This window comes from Pogoniulus pusillus, chromosome 30 (assembly GCF_015220805.1).
Source record: "Pogoniulus pusillus isolate bPogPus1 chromosome 30, bPogPus1.pri, whole genome shotgun sequence".
NCBI lineage: Eukaryota > Metazoa > Chordata > Aves > Piciformes > Lybiidae > Pogoniulus > Pogoniulus pusillus.
In genome coordinates, this window is record NC_087293.1 from 12,288,264 (window position 1) to 12,310,538 (window position 22,275).

Sequence of the window (22,275 nt, forward strand, 5' to 3'; positions counted from 1 at the left end):
GAGAGGATGGCTTGTGGATGAGCAGTGCTCTTGCCATGCACCTCCCTTAGTGTGTTAAAAAGAACATAAGGTGTTTGCTTCTGAGCTTTCCAGAAGCCATGTTTTCAAGCAGGCATTTTCCACCTGTCCTGACCTTGGCACTGTGACTGTCTGCGTCCTGTCAGACTGCCTGCCACCATGTGAGCTTCCAGACAGTGACAGATTTTAATTACAGAATGCATTTTAACCTTGAAGCTTGCTTTGCAGTGGATTTCTTTGCTCAAGTCTGGAGGACCGGGATGCTGGCTGTAGGAACTGGAGCTTCGTGATGCAGCTCAGAGCTCCTTTGAGCAGGTTCTTCACTGCATGCTTGGAATAAACCCTACTTAGAATCAGAGGATCAGGCAGGTTGGAAGAGACCTCCAAGATCATCCAGTCCAACCTAGCACCCAGCCCTATCCAGTCAACTAGACCATGGCACTAAGTGCCTCATCCAGGCTTTTCTTGAACACCTCCAGGCACAGAGACTCCACCACCTCCCTGGGCAGCCCATTCCAATGCCAATCACTCTCTCTGCCAACAACTTCCTCCTAACATCCACCCTAGACCTCCCCTAGAACAGCTTGAGACTAGAACAGGTTGCTCAAGGCCTCATCCAACCTGGTCCTGGACATCTCCAGGGAGGTTGTGGAGCACAGGATCACCCAATGTGATCTTTGATCACCACAACCTCCCTGGGTAACCTGTGCCAGTGTCTCACCACCCTCACTGCAAACAACTTCTTCCTAACATCCACTTTCAATCTCTCCTCTGCCAGTTTAAACCCATTCCTCCTCCTCCTGTCATTGCAAGACCTTGTCAATAGTCCCTCCCCAGCCTTCCTGTAGCCCCCTTCAGATCCTGGAAGGCCACTCCAAGGTCTCCTCCAAGCCTTCTCTTCTCCAGGGTACAGAGCCCCAACTCTCTTAGCCTGTCCTCATAGCAGAGCTGCTGCTTCCCTCTAAGCATCTTTGTGGCTTCCTCTTGACTCACTCCCAACAGTTTTGGTGCCCCCAACACAAGAAGGACATGGAATTTTTGGAGTGGGTCCAGAGGAGGCCACAAAGATGATCAGAGGGCTGGAGAACATCCACTGTGGGCACAGGCTGGGAGAATTGGGGCTGTTCAGCCTGGAGAAGAGGATGCTCTGAGGAGACCTTAGAGAAGCCTTCAAATACCTGAAGAGGTGACAGGGGAGCTGGGAGGGACTTTTTACAAGGGCCTCTGGTGACAGGATGGGGAGCAGTGGCTTTGAGCTGGAAGTGGGGAGAATGAAACTGGAGATGAGGAAGAAATTCCTTGCAGTAAGGGTGGGGAGACACTGGAACAGGTTGCCCAGGGGGTTAGTTTAGATTCCCTCCCTAATGGTGCTCAAGGCCAGGTTGGCTGAGGTCTTGAGCCACCTGGGCTGGTGGGAGAATATCCCTGCCTATGCAGGGGTACTAGATGGTCTTCAAGATTCCTTCCAACCCAAACCAGTCTGATTGTTTCCATTTGGGGCAATGAATGATTCAATAGAAAGGCCAAGAAGAAACCTTCCTGTCTGGGATGTGCTCAGCTCCATTTCAAACGTTTCCATCCTTTTGGAAGGGTAAAGAGTCTCTGCATTGTTTGTTCTGAGCTCAGTGAGGTTATTACCTTTCAATTCCATGTGAGAATCAGGAGCTGATTCTTTTGGCCAGTCCTAATCCACTCTTTTATTCTTCTTTATTCCAGTGGCTAAGGAGCAATGCTTTTGAAGGGCTGAAAGGCTGATGTTGAGAAGCTGGAATGCAGGCTGGCCAGTGAGCATTTGACAAGATCTGCTCAGATTGAAACGTTTTTGTTCCTTTGCCATGCTGCCCATCAGAGCAGAAATGCTCCATGGCAGGGGGGAGGGAGGAGAAGAGCTTTGTCCCATACACAATGGCAGTGTTTTCCTGGGCACTTCAGGCAGTTAAATTTTTCATTATCTCCTCCCCTCGTCTAGACTGAGATCTGTTTATGTAATTTCTCACCAGGCACTTGTTTGAGCAGGAGAAAGCTTTCTTGATGTCATTATTGTTATTAAAAAGGCTTATTCTGTTACTAATGGTCTGGTGGGTGGTGGGAATGGGACTTGGCCCAGTGAGTGCTCCCGGTGCAAGTGCTGCAAAGGGCACTGCTGATGGGCTTGGGTCAAGCTGGAGGATGAGGAGAGGAAAGTTTGTGGTCTTTACCCAACACAAGAAGGACATGGAACTGTTGGAGCCAGTCCAGAGGAGGCCAGGAAGATGCTCAGAGGGATGCAGCAGCTCTGCTATGAGCACAGGCTGAGAGAGTTGGGGCTGTGCAGCCTGGAGAAGAGAAGGCTTTGAGGAGACTTTGGAGTGACCTTCCAGGATCTGAAGGGGGCTCCAGGAGGGCTGGGGAGGGGCTATTGACAAGGTCTTGGAATGTCAGGATGAGGAGGAATGGGTTTAAAGTGGCAGAGGAGAGATTGAAAGTGGATGTAAGGAAGAAGTTGTTTGCAGTGAGGGTGGTGAGACACTGGCGCAGGTTGCCCAGGGAGGTTGTGGAGCACAGGATCACCCAATGTGATCTTTGATCACATTGGGTGATCCTGTGCTCCACAACCTCCCTGGAGATGTTCAGGACCAGGTTGGATGAGGTCTTGAGTGACCTGTTCTAGTGGGAGGTGTCCCTGCCTATGGCAGGGGGTTGGAACTGGCTGAGCTTTGAGATCTCTTCCAACCTAAACCATTCTATGACTTTGCTGCTCACACAGACCCAAAATTGCACAGGTAAATGTTAATGAAGAGGCTTTAGATTAAAAATTGGTGGGAAATAACCATGGAAATCTGTTTTTTTTCTTCTGGTCAGCCATAGGAAGAGGCTGCCCAGGGAGGTGGTGGAGTCTCCATCCCTGGAGGTGTCCAAAAAACAAGTAGTACCATGGGATGTGGTCTGTTATTCATGGAGGTTTAACTTGATCATCTTGGAGGTTCTTTTCCAACCTTAATGATTCTTTGGGGACTCCCCCAGTGCTCTGGGCAGCTTGTTCCTGACTTTGACAATCCCTTCCATGAAGAAATCTTCCAACCTTAATGAATCTGTGTGGACTTCCCCAGTGCTCTGGGCAGCTTGTTCCTGACTTTGACAATCCCTTCAATGAAGAAATCTTCCCTACCATCCCAAGTAAGGAAACCTGTGGTCCTGGCACTTTGGGACATGGTTTAGTGGCCATGGTAGTGTTGGGTTGGTCGTTGGACTCGATCTCAGAAGTCTTTTCCAACCCAAACAGTTCTATGATTCTCCAGAAGATGTTCAGATCTCTCCATGAGAAATGTCCTGTCTGGTTTGTTCTTGATGTGAAGTGTTTCAGAGCCTTAACTTGGGTGTTTGGTCTTACTGCTACCCAAAAAGTGAGTGGTGTTTGGGTCCTGAGTGCTTTGTGCAGGGTGTTTGTGGTTATATTTATAAAGATAATTAATATCTAAGGGGGGGAAGAAATCAGATTTAAACTTGGAAACAGAAAGAGTCTGTTGGAATTTTGCCTTAATCCTTTGACAATGGAGTTGTTTTACCCAGGCCTGCTGGGCTACAGCAGACTGGAGATTTATGGACTTGTATTGCTGCCCATATGAATTTTTTATGGGCATAATATGGAAGTGATGATTGAGGTTACTTGTCAAATAAAGGAAATCTGAGTTAATGGGCTTTAAATAAGTGATTGGGAGATTATAAATTAGGCAGAGTAGATGTTAAGTGCACTGCAGCCAAATGAGGGATCTAATGGAGCTTGTGTTGGCTCATTTCCTCAGTCCTAGGTGGTGGTGGTGGCAGCATGAGCAGCCTGATGTAGCTTTGATTGACTTGTACATTGATTTTAGCCAGGGCAAGCTAAAGCTTGATTCAAGAATAAAGAAACAAGGCAATGACCAGAATATCCCCTGGGAAGTGCTGTGACCAAGGCAGGGTCAATCCAGGGCTCCTCCACCTGATGGCTTCTCCTCTTGTACTTCTGCCTGCAGCCTTTGGTTTTGAGGAAGGACACTCCTAGAATCACAGAATCAGCCAACAAGGATCCAGTTCCAACCCCCCTGCTATGGGCAGGGACACTCTACCCTAGGAGCCCTACCACCCACTCAGCCTGTGGTGCTCCAGTTCTATCTGGCAGTCCAGTTCTCCCCACAAAGTCTATCACAGATCTTCTCTTCATCCCAAACTGGAATCAAAACCCAACTGGGCAAACCCAAGGAAAGTCTAGGGGCTCTCCTTTGAACTGGTAGCTTCCTGCTTCTGTGCTGGCAGTGAGCTGTGAAGAGAATGATGTGCAGTCACTGATGGCTTTTTCTTCCAGTTAATGCTCAGTTGTGGCATTTTCAAACCTTCGTTGAGAAGTTTAGGTTCTTGGTAGGAGTTCTGGCACCGTCATGCTGTGTGGTGAAGGCTGTTGAGGTGTTAAGCTTGTAGGTACTGGTGCTCTGCACTGGACAGTGTGGATATTTGCAGTGGGGAGCAGTGATGAGATTGAACAAGGCCACAGCTGCACTTTGGCCACAACAACCCCAAGCAGTGCTGCAGGCTGGGGACAGAGTGGCTGAGAGCAGCCAGGCAGAGAGGGAGCTGGGGGTGTTGGGAGAGAGGAGCTGAAGATGAGGCAGCAGTGCCCAGGTGGACAGCAGAGCCAATGGCATCCTGGACTGGCTCAGGAGCAGTGTGGGCAGTAGGACAAGGGAGGTTCTTCTGCCCCAGTGCTCAGCTCTGCTCAGGCCACCCCTGGAGTGCTGTGTCCAGTTCTGGGCTCCTCAATTGAAGAGAGATGTTGAGGTGCTGGAAGATGTTTGGAGAAGGGCAGCAAGGCTGGGGAGGGGCCTGGAGCAGAGCCCTGTGAAGAGAGGCTGAGGGAGCTGGGGGTGTGCAGCCTGCAGCAGAGGAGGCTCAGGGCAGAGCTCATTGCTGTCTACAACTCCCTGAAGGGAGGCTGTAGCCAGGTGGGGTTGGTCTCTTCTGCCAGGCAACCAGCATTAGAACATGAGGACAAAGTGTGAAGTTGTGGCAGGGGACGTCTAGGCTGGATGTTAGGAGGAAGTTGTTATCAGAGAGAGTGATTGGCATTGGAATGGGCTGCCCAGGGAGGTGGTGGAGTCACTCACCCTGGATGTGTTTCAGGGTGGTTTGGATGTGGTGCTTAGGCTTATGGATTAAGGTGAATCTTGTAGAGTAGGGTTCTAGGTTGGATTTGGTGATCTTGAGGGGCTTCTCCAGCCTGGATGTGTCTGTGATTCTCTGATCTTTAAGGTCCTTTCCAACCCAAACTGTTCTAGGATCCTATGATTGAACTTTGCAGAGTTGAATTCTGAATTCAAAAGCCTGTCTTGTGTTTGTGAGAGAGCACTGGAACAGGCTGCCCAGAGAGGTTGTGGAGTCTCCTTCTCTGGAGCCTTTCAAGGCCTGTCTGGATGTGTTTCTCTGTGATCTGTGCTAGATTGTGTGATCCTGCTCTGGCAGGGGGGGTTGGACTCCACAGTCTCTTTGAGTCCTTTCCAACCCCTAACATCCTCTGATCCTATGACCTGCCTGTGAGCCAGCTGACCTTAGTGGTCCTTAGATGGAGCATCAGGCTGGAAGTGATGCAGGATATGAGCAGTGGCATCTCATTTTGCATGAATTTTACACTGAGGCTTTGTTTTAATGCTCCTTTTCTCCAAAGTATGCTAAAGACCTGGTTGCAAATCAGCACTTTGAAGTTAACTCTTCCTTTTGTCTTCCCTTTCAGCATCCGCAGTGTTATGCAGAAATACCTCGAGGAAAGGGGTGAATTAACCTTTGACAAGATCTTTCATCAAAAGATTGGTAAGTCTTGGCTCCATCCAAAGTTACTCAGGTCAGCATTTGTAAGCTTGGCTCCCTGCCCCCCTACCCTGTACCAGCTGCTGAGCAATCAGTGGTGTAGATGGTCTGAGGAGCAGAGGGATACGCACAGGGCTTAGTGCAGCCAAGGTCTTCAGTCAGATGAAACGTCCTGAAAGGGAGGAAGATGAAGCAAGGCAATCTGTCAACTTAACTTTGTGTTCTGGAAAACTACTGGAAAACTAATGAAATTATTTGGAAACATCAAGGAGAAAATTGCATTACTTGGTATGGGCTTGTCAGCAATCTAATGTGTCACATCAGTTAGGCTTTCTCCTTCCCTCTGCAGGGTAAGAAGCCTTGCTGAGGTGGGGTAGCTGTAGCAGGAGAGATACCAGGCATGGGGGCTTCATTGGCTGACGTCGTGGTTGTTTGCATCAGGAAACATCTGGCCAGCAGGTCTAGGGAGGTTCTTCTCTCTCTCTGCTCTGCCCTGCTGAGACCACATCTGGAATACTGTGTCCAATGCTAGGCTCCCCAGTCCTGTTGGGGAGTTGGGGCTGTTCAGCCTGGAGAAGAGAAGGCTCCAGGGAAACCTTAGAGCTGCATTTCAGTATCTGAAGGAGACTTAGAGGAAGGCTGGAGCAGGACTGTTTAGAAGGGGCTGTGGGGATAGGATGAGGGCAATGGTTTGAAACTGGAGCAGGGCAGATTTAGGTTGGGCATCAGGAGGGGAAGTTCTTGACAGTGATGAGACACTGGGACAGGTTGTCCAGGGAGGTGGTTAAGGCCCCATCCCTGGATACATTCAGGATCAGACCTGATGTGGCCCCGGGCAGCCTTCTCTAGTTGGAGATGTCTCTGCTGGCTGCAGGGGAGTTGGACAAAGTGACCTTTGTGGATCTCTTCCAACCTGCTGCAACCTGTGACTCCTGACTGGAACCTCGGAAGGATTAGATCTTTTTTTGTTAGAATCATAGAATCAAGCAGGTTGGAAGAGACCTCCAAGATCATCCAGTCCAACCTAGCACCCAGCCCTAGCCAGTCAACACAGTTGGAATTTTAGAGCCCCGAGTTTCATTAAGGTCTTAGCTTCTCCTCCCCATACCTTGAGCTGCTTGGTTCATAGCCATGCAGAGAGCTTTTCTCCTGCTCTTGCTGCAGTCATACATCCACTCCTCCCTTGGTACAGTCATAGCAATACTTGGCCTGGGTTACCTGGAAATGAGAAAGGTCTTCTGAGACCTCTCTGCTGGAGTTTTGGTTACTTCTGAAGCTGCTTCCTTCTGCGGGAGGGTTTAGAATGGAACAAAAATAAGGGCAAAGCTTCGAGCTGAAGATGCCTGCTTTCACCAGGAGACTTTGCATTGCCATGGCAAATGTTGCATTTCCTCTCTGTGGTCGCTCATTTAGCTTTTATTGCGTTTTCTAGCTCCTTCTCTGCCATTAAATTAGCTCTGTTTCCAGACATTAGCATAATTGCTTGTGGTAAAGTACCTTCAATTTTAGGCAGGCATTATGCAAAAGGCTGTGAAAATGAAGATGGCAAGGTAATTAAAAGTCTAATCACCTCTTTTTCTCTCTTACTCTTGTTGTTATCTCGTTGGATGGATGCTGGAGATGGGGGGAGACCGCAGCTGAGGCTGGACCCGTGGGTGCACGTCTGGGGTGGTGCAGCTCCTGCTCTGAGGAGTCGAAATTAACCTGGGTCAAACGAGTCTCTCTTCAAGAGCTACAATTCTGCTGCTTCATCTCTTTGCTGCTGGCTCTTCCTCTGCCTTTATTTTCTCAGTTAAAGAGCAATCTAGTCTACAATGCTTTATCCCTATGTACTAATTAGAAAACTTCATCAAGCTACCTATTTTTCCCTCGGGCAAGGCATGCAGATGAAGGCTGTTAAGCATTCTCAGACCACAGTTCTTTTCTTACAGCTCCAGGTCATTGTTTTATCTGGTTCTTTAGCATCCTCCTTTCAAATGTAAAACCCAGAGCTTTGATCAGTTGTCTGATAGGAGTCTGTCTGATGGTGTAGAACTTGTTCCTCTTGGATGGTTTCCTCTGCGCAGGGCTAATGATGGTGCTGGTTTTATCAGTGGCGAGTGTCTGTCCTTAATGAGCCCCTCAAGCCTTTCAAGATCTGCATTTTTCAGGTCCCACTGTAAGGATGGTCACCAATTCCCACCCCACCACCTCCCTCCGGATGTGTATTTGCAGGGAGTTGTACAGCAGCTTGGGTTTGGAACCCAAAACCTACTCTCTGCCCATGAGGATTAGAATGAGAGCAGGAAAATCCATCAGTGAGCAGCCTGGCAGCACTTATAGAATCATTAAGGCTGGAGAAGACCTCTAAGATCAGTGAGTCCAACACCACTGTACCCACTAAACCATGTCCCTCAGCACCATATCTACACAGCTTTTAGAATCATAGCAGCCAGGCAGAGAGGGCCCTGGGGGTGCTGGGAGAGAGGAGCTGCAGAGGAGGCAGCAGTGTGCCCAGGTGGGCAGCAGAGCCAGTGGCATCCTGGGCTGGCTCAGGAGCAGTGTGACCAGCAGGACAAGGGAGGTTCTTCTGCTCCTGTGCTCAACACTGCTCAGGCCACACCTTGAGTGCTGTGTCCAGTTCTGGGCTCCTCAATTGCAGAGAGATGTTGAGGTGCTGGAGCACGCCCGGAGAAGGGCAGCAAGGCTGTGAGGGGCCTGGAGCTCAGCCCTGTGAGGAGAGACTGAGGGAGCTGGGGGTGTGCAGCCTGCAGAAGAGGAGGCTCAGGGCAGAGCTCATTGCTGTCTACAACTCCCTGAAGGGAGATTGTAGCCAGGTGAGGTTGGGCTCTGCTGCCAAGTAACCAGCAACAGAAGAAGAGGACACAGTCTAAAATCGTGGCAGGGGAGGTCTAGGCTGGATGTTAGGAGGAAGTTCCTGGCAGAGAGAGTGATTGGCATTGGAATGGGCTGCCCAGGGAGGTGGGAGAGTCTTTGTCTATGGAGGTGTTGAAGCCAAGCCTGGCTGGGGCACTTAGTGCCATGGTCTGGTTGATTGGCCAGGGCTGGGTGCTAGGTTGGACTGGATGATCTTGGAGGTCTTTTCCAGCCTGTTTGATTCTATGATAGAACACAATCTTAGATATCATCTCTAACCTTAATGATTCTAAGATCACTGAGTCCAACCTTCAACCCAACAGCACCATGCCTGCTAAACCATGGCCCTCAGCACCATATCTACACAGCTTTTAGAACGATAGAACAGAATCATAGAATCATTAAGGTTGGAAAACACCTCTGAAATCATCAAGTCCAACCCTCAACCCAACACCACCATGGCCACCAAACCATATCCTTAGGTGCCATGGCCACACGTTCCTTGAACATCACCAGGACCAGTGACTCCAGCACCTCCCTGAGTAGCCTGTTCCAACGCCTGACCACTCTTGCAGCAAAGAAATTGTTCTTATCTCCCATCTAACCCATGGCCTGGAGGCTTCATAAGGTTTGCATGAACAAATGCCTGCCCCCTGTTTACATCTTGCTTTGTTTTGCTTCAGGAAGGCAAATAAGTCTCTCTCATCTCTGGGAGATGACAGACAGTTTGCAGGAGCGATGCTCCAGAATGATCTTCAACTCTCTAAGAATCTCCTAATGAGTCAGAGGACGTGAAGATAATGGAGCTGCCCAGAAAAACGCTCTGGCAGCCTTTAAGAGCCCAGCAGCAGCAGCAGCAGGCTGTTCCCTCAGAAGCTGCTTCCTCCCCAGCAGAAGCTTGGTGGGGAAGTACAGCGTGTCTCGAAGCGAGTGCGTAACCACCTCTAGCTCCTTGTCTCCTCACCACATCCTGTTTGCTACAACACCAGATTATGTGTTTGCTTCAGAACAGAAAATAGAGAAAAGGAGACGTTTTCTGCTGGCCCAGTGTGTCTCTCACTGACGTGTGCAACCCTCTCTGCTTGGTGGCTTGGGGTGAAATTGCAGGTGGAGTTCTTCTGAGCTCCTCGCTCATCGAATGGCTGAGTTCAGAGGCAGTTTGGGAATGAGCTGTAATGTCTCTGGCTGCTGAGTGGGTTGGGGTCTGCCTCAGAGGCTGCCAAGTGTCAAGGGGAGTCATTTAGGTGATAAGATTGCTGTAGAACAGGATTATTGTGGTTATTAAACTTAAATCATGGAATCATAGACTGGTTTAGGTTGGAAAGGACCTTCAAGATCATCTAGTTCCAACCCCCCTGTCACGGGCAGGGACACCTTCCACTGGATCAGGTTGCTCAAGGTTCCGTTCACATAGAATCACAGAATTAACCAGGTTGGAAAAGACCTGATTAATTGGTTAGGTACTAGGTTGGATTATTGAGACCTTCTAATTAACTAACCCATGGCACTAAGTGCCTCATCCAGCCTCCTTTTTAACACCTCCAGGGATGGGGACTCCACCACCTCCCCAGGCAGCACATTCCAATGCCAATCACTCTTGCTGTGAAAAACTTCTTCCTAACATCCAGCCTGAACCTGCCCTGGCACAGCTTGAGGCTGTTTCCCCTTATTCTGCCACTGGTTTCCTGGGAGAAGAGCCCAACCCCACCTGGCTACAGCCTCCCTTCAGGTAGCTGCAGACAGCAATGAGCTCTTCCCTGAGCCTCCTCTTCTGCAGGCTGCACACCCCCAGCTCCTCATTCCATCTGCCTTTGAACACTTCCAGGCTTAGAGCATCTGCAGCTTCTCTGGGCAGCCTGTTCCAGTGCCTCACCCCCCTTGTAGGAAAGAATTTCTGATGTCCAACCTAAATGCTTTGGTCCAAACCTGTTGCCAGTTCCAGTTTAGAGAGTCTTATGTCTGACACTGGACTTTCTGACAGAAGGTTGGAATCCATAATTCATTGAATATGTTCACAGAGTGGTTTGGGTTGGAAGGGACCTTCAAGATCATCCATTTCCAACCCCCCTGCCATGGGCAGGGACATCTCCCACTAGCCCAAGTTGCTCAAGGCCTCATCCAACCTGGCCTTGAACACCTCTAGGGAGGAGGCATCCACAGCCTCCCTGGGCAACCTGTGCCAGTGTCTCCTCACCCTCCCTGGAAAGAATTTCTTCCTAATCTCCAGTCTCAACCTCCCTATCACTCCAGGGTATTTCCCAACCAAAACAATTCTGTGATCCTCAATTGCATCTACCTGGTAGGCAGTGAATGAAGTTGGGTTGGAAATTCAGGGATGTGATGGGAAAGCATCCTACAGCTTCAGGTCTTGACTTTGCTTCAGCCTTGGGTTCTCTGGCGACCGCTTGGAAGCTGTTGGGACCGTTTGGTTACACCCTTCTTGCTTTCTCTTCTGTTACACAGAGCCCTTGGCTCAGGGTCTTGGAGAAAGAGGAGTTTTAGCTGTTTCAGCAGCTGGTCAGGCTGCAAGATAAGCTTCTCACCTTGCCTAGTAAGCAGCTTGCTCTCTTCTTCCCCTCGAAGCTGAGCTAGTTTCTGTTTTAGTTGCTTGAAACACACCACTTGTAAAAAGAGGCAAGAAAAAGAACCTTGTAGTTGACAGAAGTTACAAATGGTTTCCTTTTAATTAATTTTTTTTTTCCTTTCTTGTTTCCCATCCACTTTTGTTTCCTGAGGAATGATCTTTCTGGGGGTGATTCATTCCAAGTGGTCTTTTCTAGCCTCTGAAATCAGCAGGCTGCGAGCTGGAGCTCAGCCCAGCCAGGGTGAGCGTTTTGCCATCTGTATCAGCTCTTCTTCCTACACACCCATGGCTTGTGCAGGGCTCTTCTGCCTTCTTATCTGCTCCCTTTCTCCTGCTTGCAGCTAAGTATAGCCAGGGGGATATTCTGGTTCCTTTTTAAGCTGTGTTTCCAGAGCAGATGAACGTTTGGTTTGCTTTGTAGTTCTTCTGCAGAGACAAGCTCCAGCCATGGGGAGGGACTTTTCTGCCTGCCCTCTGCAGTTCTCCTCTCTCTTCTGACTGCTGTTTCCTCCAGTGCTTAAAAAAAAAAGCCCCAACCCAGCAAACTAGGGTGAGAACAGCTCAAGAGTTGGTTTTTAGGGCAGGGAATGGTGTTTTCTGCTACTTGCTACTCTAGTTCTGGACCCATCTTCTTTCATGAGCTCAGGATTTTGATGCTAACTGTTAGCTTGGGTCTTGAGTTAAAAATCTGGTGAGAAAAAACCATTCTTGCTCTTCCTCTTTCTGTGGTAGCACAGCTCAGTGAGCTCCCTGAGATACCTAAAAATAACAGGCTGGGAAAAGTACCTCCCCAGAGCATTATTTCAGCTATTGTTTAATTTAAGCATAAGATCTATGTGCTGTTGGCATTCTGAACTAATTAAAGAGTCCTCTGAGGAAATAACAATGAAAGCAATAAAACTTGGTGGGGAGTAAAGAGAAGCACCTGGGGTTTTGGCTCTGGAATGAGCAAAGGGATGGCAAAATGAGAAGATCTTGCTTCTAGTCATTTCTAGCTGCTTGTGATGACTCTGGAGCTGCTGCTTTGCCTGCTGTCAAGGAAGGATCAGTGAGGAGGATGGGCTGGGGGAGCTGGGTTGTTCAGCCTGGAGAAGAGAAGGCTCCAGGGAGACCTTATAATGGCTTTTTAGTACCTGCAGGGGGATGCAAGAAGGCCGCAGAGGGACTGTTAGCAAAGGACTGCAGGGATAGGCTGAGAGGCAGTGGATTGAAGTTAGAGAAGAGCAGGTTTAGATTGGAAGTCAGGAGTAACTTCTGCACCCTGAGGGTGGTGGATCACTGGAACAGGTAGCTCAGGGAGGTGGTTGAGGCCCCATCCCTGGAGATATTTAAGATATGGCTTGACAGGGCTCTGAGCAACCTGATCTATCAGAACTTGTCCCTGCTGACTGCAGGAGGGTTGAGCCAGATGGCATTTGGAGGTCCCTTCCAACCCATTCTATGGTTGTTTGTGTATTTTATGTTACACTGGTTGGACTCAGTGATCTTAGAGCCATTTTGGTTGGCAAAGACTTTTATGATTTGATGTCTCACACCACTCCAGGTGACCTCTTGAGAGGCCCAGGGCTGGTCCAAGAGGACACAGTCTCAAGTTGTGCAGGGGGAGGTCTAGGCTGGATGTTAGGAGGAAGTTGTTGGCAGAGAGAGCGATTGGCATTGGAATGGGCTGCCCAGGGAGGTGGTGGAGTGGCTGTGGCTGGAGGTGTTGAAGCCAAGCCTGGCTGGGGCACTTAGTGCCATGGTCTGGTTGATTGGCCAGGGCTGGGTGCTAGGCTGGGCTGGCTGAGCTTGGAGCTCTCTTCCAACCTGCTTGATTCTATGATTCTAAGTATGCTGAGGAGCTAAGGTGTGTGTGGTTCCCCCGGGGCTGGGGCAGGATCCTCCATCCTTGCAGGCAGAGGATGGTGACAAGTTCCAGCCTGCATGTGAAATGCTTCCTGTGTAATAGAGGCATATTAAATCAAATGAATTAGATAAACCAGGGAAATTAGTTAATAGGTGGATTCAGTGATCTCAGAGGTCTTTTCCAACCACAGCAATTCTATCAGAGAATCTTTGAGGTCAGAAAAGACCTCAAAGGTCAAGTCCAACTTTCAACCTGTGCTTCTGTGATAGGTAGGAGAGGATTTTAGAGGTTTTTTCCAACCAAAACAATTCAGGGATTCTAAAACCTGGGCTGAGTTTCTTTAAAACCAGAATATTTTTAGAGCCAGAGTCACCTGGAGGCATGCATTAGCCACTGATCTAAGACCTGAGAGATTGAAGGTGTCTCCTTGGACTTCTTTAGTGACACTGTTCATGAGAGGCAATAATTTGACTCTCTTCTGCTATTTTGGTGTTTAATTATGTGCAGCCATGAAATAGGGAAAAGAGTTTCTCTAAGAGCAAGAAGGCAGCTTGGTTGGTCATAGAATCACAGAATGGCAAGGGTTGGAAGGAACCTCTGAAGATTGAGTCAAACATCCTTGCCAAAGCAGGGTCACCTAGGACAGGTCACACAGGAACATGTCCAGGTGGCTTTGGATCTTCAAATCCCTGTTGGAAGGAACCCAAAGAGATCATCCAGTCCAACCCCCCTACCACAGCAAGACCACACAATCTAGCTCAGGTCACACAGGAACACATCCAGGCAGGCCTTGAAAGGCTTCAGAGAAGGAGACTCCACAACCTCTCTGGGCAGCCTGCTCCAGGGTGCCAGCACCCTCACACCATTTTCCTCCTGTCCAGATGGAACCTCCTAGGTTCTAGTTTGTATTCATTGTCCTTTCCCCTATCAGAGGACACCACTGAAAAGTGCCTGGTCACACCTACTTGTCCCCCACCCTTCAGATATTTGTTCATAAGATCCCTTCTCAGGCTCTTCTCCAGGCTAAACAGCCCCAAGGCTCTCAGCCTTTCCCCATCAGATAGATGTCCCAGTCCCTTCATCATCATAGAATCAACCAGGTTGGAAGAGACCTCCAAGCTCATCCAGTCCAACCTAGCACCCAGTCCTATCCAGTAATCTAGACCATGGCCCTAAATGCCCCATCTAGTCTTTTCTTGAACACCTCCAGGGACAGCAACTCCACCACCTCCCTGGGCAGCCCATTCCAATGCCAATCACTCTCTCTACCAACAACTTCCTCCTAACATCCAGCCTAGACCTCCCCTGCCACAACTGCAGACTGTCCCCCCTTGTTCTGTTGCTGGGTGCCTGGCAGCAGAGCCCAACCCCACCTGGCTACAACCTCCCTTCAGGGAGCTGCAGACAGCAATGAGCTCTGCCCTGAGCCTCCTCTGCTGCAGGCTGCACACCCCCAGCTCCCTCAGCCTCTCCTCATAGGGTTTGTGTTTCAGGCCCCTCATGGCCTCTGTTAGACTCTCTCCAGCAATGCAGATGACTTGATTCTGGGGTTCCATGTGGGACCTGGGCAGGACAGCCACCATGCAGAAGCAGCCCCCATCCAAATGAGGAAGTCACTTGTACCAAAAAATGAGCTTTAAAACACTCTTTGAGGACTGATCTTCCTCTTTCTCAGGTCACTTCTGATTTTCACCTCGAGTTCAGACTAAAACCTGGCTCAGAGATGGTCTGTGGGAGCCCTTTAAATCTGTGTTACTCTTGCTGCCCTTTCAGGGTTGGTGTGAACAGTTAAAAACAACCCAAACCACAAGTGGAGGTTGGAAACTGAGGGACTGCAAACTGAAACGGAAACTATCGACGTGAGACAGCTCACAGGGGAGCTGTTCCTGTGCAGCACTGGGGTCAGGCTGGGCTGTGGGCTGCAGCAAGAGCAATGTGGCCAGCAGGGCAAGGGAGGGCATTCTCCCCCTTTACTCTGCTCTCCTCAGACCCCACCTGTGTGCAGTTCTGGAGTCCCCAGCTCAGGAAGGATATGGAACTGTTGGAGCCAGTCCAAAGGAGGCCACCAGGATGCTCAGAGGGATGCAGCAGCTCTGCTATGAGGACAGGCTGAGAGAGTTGGGGCTCTGCAGCCTGGAGAAGAGAAGGCTTGGAGGAGACCTTGGAGTGGCCTTCCAGGATCTGAAGGGGGCTACAGGAAGGCTGGGGAGGGACTATTGACAAGGTCTTGTAATGACAGGAGGAGGAGGAATGGGTTTAAAGTGGCAGAGGAGAGATTGAAAGTGGATGTTAGGAAGAAGTTGTTTGCAGTGAGGGTGGTGAGACACTGACACAGGTTGCCCAGGGAGGTTGTGGAGCACAGGATCACCCAATGTGATCAAAGATCAAAGATCACATTGGGTGATCCTATGCTCCACAACCTCCCTGGAGGTGTTCAGGACCAGGTTGGATGAAGCCTTGAGTGACCTGTTCTAGTGGGAGGTGTCCCTGCCTATGGCAGAGGGTTGGAACTGGCTGAGCTTTGAGATCTCTTCCAACCTAAACCATTCTCTGATTCTATGATACCTTCTTATAACCCTCAGGACCCTCTTGCAAAACTCATTCTCCCTGGCTGCTAGCAATTTTTCTTTCCCTGAATTAGCCTTAGGTTTAAGATGCAGATTTCCATCAGTATTGAAATGCTGCTGGGAGCTAAGTTTCTTTTACCAGGCTTTGCTTTTGTGCTAAAAGAAATGGGATAGTTGCATGGATCATGTTAAAGATCATTTGGAGGAACACAGACATACATTCACAGGCTGGTTTGGGTGGGAAGGGACCTTTCAGACTCATTCAGTCAGCCCCCTTTGCAGTCAGCAGGGACATCTTCAACTAGAGCAGGTTCCTCAGAGCCCCAGACAACCTCAGCTGGAGTGGTTCCAGGGATGGGACATCTCCCACCTCTCTGGGCAACCTGTCACCATCCTCAATGTCCAATATTTCTCCCTTCTCTCCACTCTGAATCTCTCTTTTAGCTTAAACCCTCATCCCTTGCCCTGTCCCAACAGGCCCTGCTCAAAAGTCTGTCCCATTTACTCTCCCTCTAAGCTGAAGCTTCCTGCAGTAGATTGTTTTTACCTTGCTTTTGATGTGCAGGCAGTTCTGAGGAGGTGTCTTGGCTTGCGTGTCAGGGACAAATAGTATCCAAAGTCACTATAAAAAATGTATGGATTCATTTGGGGGTTTTCTTCTCAACATAAATAATTGAGCATTCCTTTGTTGGGATGCAGCTTGATGTGCTCCTGTGCCTGCCTTTGTGGAAGGGTTGAAGATGGTTGTGTGATTTCCCAGGGGATTTGCAGATTAAGCCTGAGCTTGATGATAAGGAATATATATATCTATATCCTATTAGCTGGAATTTCATCTCATTCTGTGATTCTGTGCTAAAGGGTACTGTGGGCATGCTGGTCTATATATATATATGGCATTTAGATACAGTTTTGGTCTTGCATGATTTAAGTCATGGGGGGAAAATGAGCTTTTGCAGGGCAGTTATGTAGGTTTGAGGTTAGGTTTTGAAGAATTCAGAGATTCAGACAATCATAGAATCAAGCAGGTTGGAAGAGAGCTCCAAGCTCAGCCAGCCCAACCTAGCACCCAGCCCTGGCCAATCAACCAGACCATGGCACTAAGTGCCCCAGCCAGGCTTGGCTTCAACACCTCCAGGCACAGCGACTCCACCACCTCCCTGGGCAGCCCATTCCAATGCCAATCACTCTCTCTGCCAACAACTTCCTCCTAACATCCAGCCTAGACCTCCCCTGCCACAACTTGAGACTGTGTCCCCTTCTTCTGGCAGAAGAGCCCAACCCCACCTGGCTACAGCCTCCCTGCAGGTAGTTGTAGACAGCAATGAGGTCTGCCCTGAGCCTCCTCTTCTGCAGGCTGCACACCCCCAGCTCCTTCAGCCTCTCCTCATAGGCCTTGTGTTCCATCCAGGCATTATCTAACTCTTCTTGCTGCAGAAAATCACTTGGTGCCCTGTCAGGAGGTGAGAAATGTGCATCAGACCTCCTCAGATTCTGGAGAGGAACAGAGCAGTGACCTTACAGGGTGGTTGCTTCTCTCTAGCCTCTTTCCATTGAGAGCATTCTGCCCAGCCAGTGCCTCTGGAATATTCTGCTTCCAGATGTTGGCTAGATAGGTTGAGAATTATGCAAACCCAGGTTCTTAAATGTTTCTAGATACTTCTGTCAATAATTTCTTTGATTAAAAGGGGAAAAGAGTCTGAGGAGTAGAACCATCTGTTCCTGCACCTCCAGCTCTCAGCAGCTTCCTTCTTAGAGCACACAGAATGAACCAGCTTTAAAATTCATGGAGGAGACTCAGCTGCACTGGCACTGTTGTTCTTGTGGGTTTTGCTTCTCTTTACCTCAGTGCTGTGTGTATTTACTCCCTGATTACTGCTTTCTTTGTGTTCTGATTCTGACCACAGGACAGCAATCCTCCTCCACGTGTCACAGAGCAGTTTGATTCTTTGCGCGGTGGTAAAGCTCCTGCTGGCAGCCTGAAATAGAACAGGCTGCCCAGGGAGGTGCTGGAGTCACCATCCCTGGAGTTGCCTGTGGCCATGGCACTGTGGGACTTGGTTTGATGGCTGTAGTGGTCTCAGGTTGATGTTTGAACTTAATGATCTTAGAGTGCTTTTCCAGCCCAAACAGTTCTATGATCAGAAGCTTGAGAATTCACAGCTGCTGGAGAGAGTCCAGCACTGAGCCACAAAGATTAAGGGAGAGGAACATCTCTCTTGTGAGGAGAGGCTGAAGAGCTGGACCTGTGCTGCTTGGAGAGGAAGAGACTGAGAGGTGACCTCATTCATGTTTATAAAGATGTAAAGGTGAGTGCCAAGAAGATGGAGCCAGACTCTATTTGGTGATGCCCAATGACAGCACAAGGGGCAATGGGTGGCACAGGAAGGTCCATGGAAACATGAGTAGGATTTTTTTCCCTGTAAAGGTGACAGGGCACTGAAACAGGCTGCCCAGGGCAGGTTGTAGAGTCTCCATCTCTGGAGATACTCAAAACCTGCCTGGATGTGTTCTTGTGTGATCTGGTGTAGGTGTTCCTGCTCTGGCAGCAGGGTTGGACTGGATGAGCTTTGGAGGTCCCTTCCATTCTGTGATTCTGTTGTGAAGTTGTTCTGTGGCTTCATTAAATGATCAAATCTTGCTTGCTCCCTAGAAGAAGCACACACAGACCTAGGCCCTTCCTAAGAAGTAGAAATCTTCCCTAGAGGCTTTCAACACTCATCTGGATGCATTCCTGTGTGGCCTGCCCTGGGCGACCCTGCTTTAGCAGGGGAGTTGCTTGAATGATCTCTGGAGGTCCATTCCAACCCAAACAGGATCAGAGGGTGCAGGGGTTGGAAGAGACCCAAAGAGATCATTGAGTCCAACCCCTCTGCCAGAGCAGGACCATACAATCTAGCTCAGATCACACAGGGACACATCCAGACAGGCCTTGAAGGGCTCCAGGGAAGGAGACTCCACAGCCTCTCTGGGCAGCCTGTGCCAGTGCTCTGGGACCCTTACAGCAAAGAAGTTCCTCCTTGTGTTGAGCTGGAACCTCCTGTGCTGCGGCTTCCATCCATTGCTGCTTGTCCTATCCCAGGGAGCAGTGAGCAGAGCCTGTCCCCCTCTCCTGACCCCCAGCCCTCAGATGTTTACAAACATTGATTAAATCCCCTCTCAGTCTTCTCTTCTCCAGACTAAGCAGCCCCAGGTCCCTCAGCCTCTCCTCATCAGGCAGTGCTGCAGTCCCCTCATCATCCTCATAGCCTCCTCTGGACTCTCTCCAGCAGATCCCTGTCCCTCTTAAACTGGGGAGTCCAAAACTGAACACAGTACTCAAGATGAGGTCTCAGCAGGGCAGAGTAGAGGGGGAGGAGAACCTCCCTGGATCTGCTGGACACACTCTGCTTAATGCACCCCAGGATCCCATTGGCCTTCTTGGCCACAAGGGCACACTGCTGCCCCATGGGTGTTAGCCACCAGCACTCCCAGGTACCTCTCCACAGGGCTGCTCTCCAGCAGTCACCCTCCAGCCTGTACTGGTGCAGTTTGTTATTCCTCCCCAGATGCAGGACTCTGCACTTGTCCTTGTTGAACCTCATCTGGTTCCTCTGTGCCCAGCTCTGTCTGTCCAGGTCTCTCTGGATGGCAGCACAGCCTGCAGCTGTCTCAGCCAAGCCTCCCAGCTTGGTGTCATCAGCAAACTTGCTGAGCAGACTGTCTGTCTGTCCCCTCTTCAGTGGCAGTGATGAAGATGTTGAACAGCACCAGACCCAGCACTGATCCCTGGGGGACTCCACTGGTGACAGCTCTCCAGCTGGCCCTGGCACCATTGATCACCACTCTTTGAACTCTGTCTTGTAACCAGTTCCTAAAGCACCTCACTGCCTGCTCTTCCATCCCACGCTTCCTGAGCTTGCTCACTAGGATGTCATGGGAGACAGTGTCAACGGCCTTGCTAAGGTCAAGGTAGACTACACCCACTGCTCTCCCTGCATCTACCCATTCAGTTGTGTCATCATAGAATGCTACCAGATTAGTCAAGCAGGACTTCCCCTTGGTAAATCCATGCTGACTACTCCTGATAACCTTCTTCTCTTCCAAGTGCCTTGAGATGCCCTCCAGAAGGAGAACCATTCTGTGATTCTCTGGTTTGTAGCTTAAGAGTGTCAGAGTAGTGACATTTTCAATACTGGGGGCATGTTGCCATGTAGTGGGGCAGTGATTTACTGAGTTGTGGGGTGGAAAAATACTGAGGAGGGAAATCCCAACTCTCACATCCTCCATGGGGACTCAGTATTGTTGGAAGCTGAAGAAAGAAGCCCTACAAGAAATTACAAACTACCCTCCTGATCTTTGTAAGCTGCTGCTAATAGTTGGGAGCTTGCTGATAGCTTGTTAGGAGCTGCTAGCACCACTTACAAGAGTGGTGGGAGTTGCTTCTGTGAGAACAGAACAGAACCTCAAGTGCTTTGTGCTTTAGTGAAGGAATTTAATCAGCTTCTTTGATTGAAATGAAGGCACAGAATGCTAGGGGTTGGAAGGGACCTCTGGAGATCGAGTCCACCTGCCTTGCCAAGGCAGGATCACCTAGAGAAGGACAGGCAGGAGCTCAGCCAGCTGGGTTTGGAATGTCTCCAGAGATGGAGACTCCACTACCTGTCTGGGCAGCCTGCTGCAGGGCTCCCTCATCTTTAAATCCAAGAAGTTCCTCCTCGTGTTCAGATGGAACTTCTGTTCCAGTTTGTGCCTGTTGCCCATTGTCCTGCCAGGGCACCACTGAAGAAAGCCTGGTGCCATCACCAAGAGTGCTTCCCTTTTGTCTTTAGTTGTCCTTATAAAAAGGGGAGTAGTTTTCCATATGTTTTAAAATCCTTCATCTTCCAAAGGTACTTTTTGTTCTCCACAACTCTATCTTTGCTTTCACCTTTGCTATGCTGAATAGTACAGGAGGTGCTCCAGCCCTCTGATCATCTTCCTGGCCTCCTCTGGACTCTCTCCATCTGCTCCATGTCCTTCTTGCATTGGGGCCACCAGAACTGGATGCAGTGCTCCAGGTGAGGTCTCCCCAGAGCACAGGAGCAGACTCAACTGATCACACCTCTTTTGGTGCAAGCACCCATTGCCCAGTGAGGTCACTAACCCTTGTTGAAGTTGGTCACTCACCTTTTCAAGTGCTGAACCAGAGCATGCCTTGAACTCCTGCAGCCACAGGACCAAGAGAGCTGCACTGCTGCTCCAGCACACACATTCCAGACAGGACTTGAGATGAGTTCATAGAATCAAGCAGGTTGGAAGAGACCTCCAAGCTCATCCAGTCCAACCTAGCACCCAGCCCTATGCAATCAACCAGACCATGGCACTAAGTGCCTCATGCAGGCTTTGCTTGAGCACCTCCAGGGACAGCAACTCCACCAGATTCTCAGATTCCAGCAGGTCAAGAGAGGTGATTCTTTCCCTTTCCTCTTTGTGAGGCCCCAGCTCAAATACTGCATCCAGTTTTGGTGTCTCCATCGTAAGAGGGACAAGGAACTGTTGGAGTGAGTCCAAGGGAGTGCCACAAAGATGATCCAAGGACTAGAGCAGCTCTGCTGTGAGGACTGGCTGAGGAAGCTGGGGGTGTTCAGCCTGGAGAAGGGAAGGCTCCAGGGGGACCTTAGAGCTGCCTTCCAATCCAGTAAGGAAGCCTACAGGAAGGCTGTGGAGGACTTTCCATAGAGGCAGGACAAGGGGGAATGGTTTTAACCCGAGGGAGAGTAGGTTGGGACTGGATCTTAGGAAGTTCTTCAATATGAGGGTGCTGAGACTCTGAAGTAGGTTGCCCAGAGAGGTCATGGATGTCTCCTCCCTGGAGGTGTTCAAGGCCAGGCAGCATGGGGTAGTGGGAGGTGACTCTGCCCATGACAGGAAGGTTGGAATAGATGAGCTCTGAGCTGCCTTCCAACCCAAACCATTCCATGATTCTATAGTTCTGTGTCAAATCTCAAGGCAGAGGATCCTCAGCAGCTGATGCATTGACTTACTGAGGGCAGTCACTTATTGTTCATCTTCAGGCTCAGAAGAGCTGTTGGGAGCATGATGCTCTCATGGTAAACACCCCTCCAGGTCCTCTGACAGCAGGCTTCAAAGGATAGGACCAGCAGCTGTCAAGATGTCAAGTGGTGGGACACCAATCCACATGATAAGAGGATTTCTAAGGAAAAAAGAGATCTGCTCTATTTTTAACAGGCTGCTGTTAATCATTGAAAAGAAAATGAGGTCTGAGCTTCGCCCACTGCGACTGCCACAGCAGCTCTGCCTCAAAGAAAAACCCCAAACCTACCACAGCCACCTCAGTGTCCTCATGAAATGTGCCTCTGAATGCTGAATGTGCAACTGTTTGTTTTCTTCTTTAAAGCCATGAAAAGGAAAGGATGTGGAAAACTTCTGTCTGAGGCTCGGGTAGCCTGGGCTGCAGCAAAAGCAGTGTGAGCAGCAGGACAGGAGAGGTGATTCTGCTCCTCTGCTCTGGTGGGAGCTCACTGAGTCTAGTTCTGGTGCCTCCAGCACAAGAATCATAGAATCAAGCAGGTTGGAAGAGACCTCCAAGCTCAGCCAGTCCAACCTAATAC

The 22,275-nt window shown here is 49.7% G+C and overlaps 1 protein-coding gene across 2 annotated transcripts in view; it reads left to right on the forward strand.

Annotated features, from left to right (window-relative positions):
* The window catches only part of GRK3 (G protein-coupled receptor kinase 3), a 101,427-nt gene that overhangs the window by 22,943 nt on the left and 56,209 nt on the right, over positions 1–22,275 (forward strand). For both annotated transcript variants that reach the window (XM_064168898.1, XM_064168899.1), the window contains exon 2: positions 5,759–5,835. In XM_064168898.1, coding sequence (XP_064024968.1) covers positions 5,759–5,835 — 77 coding nt within the window. The remainder of the gene's footprint in view (positions 1–5,758; positions 5,836–22,275) is intronic.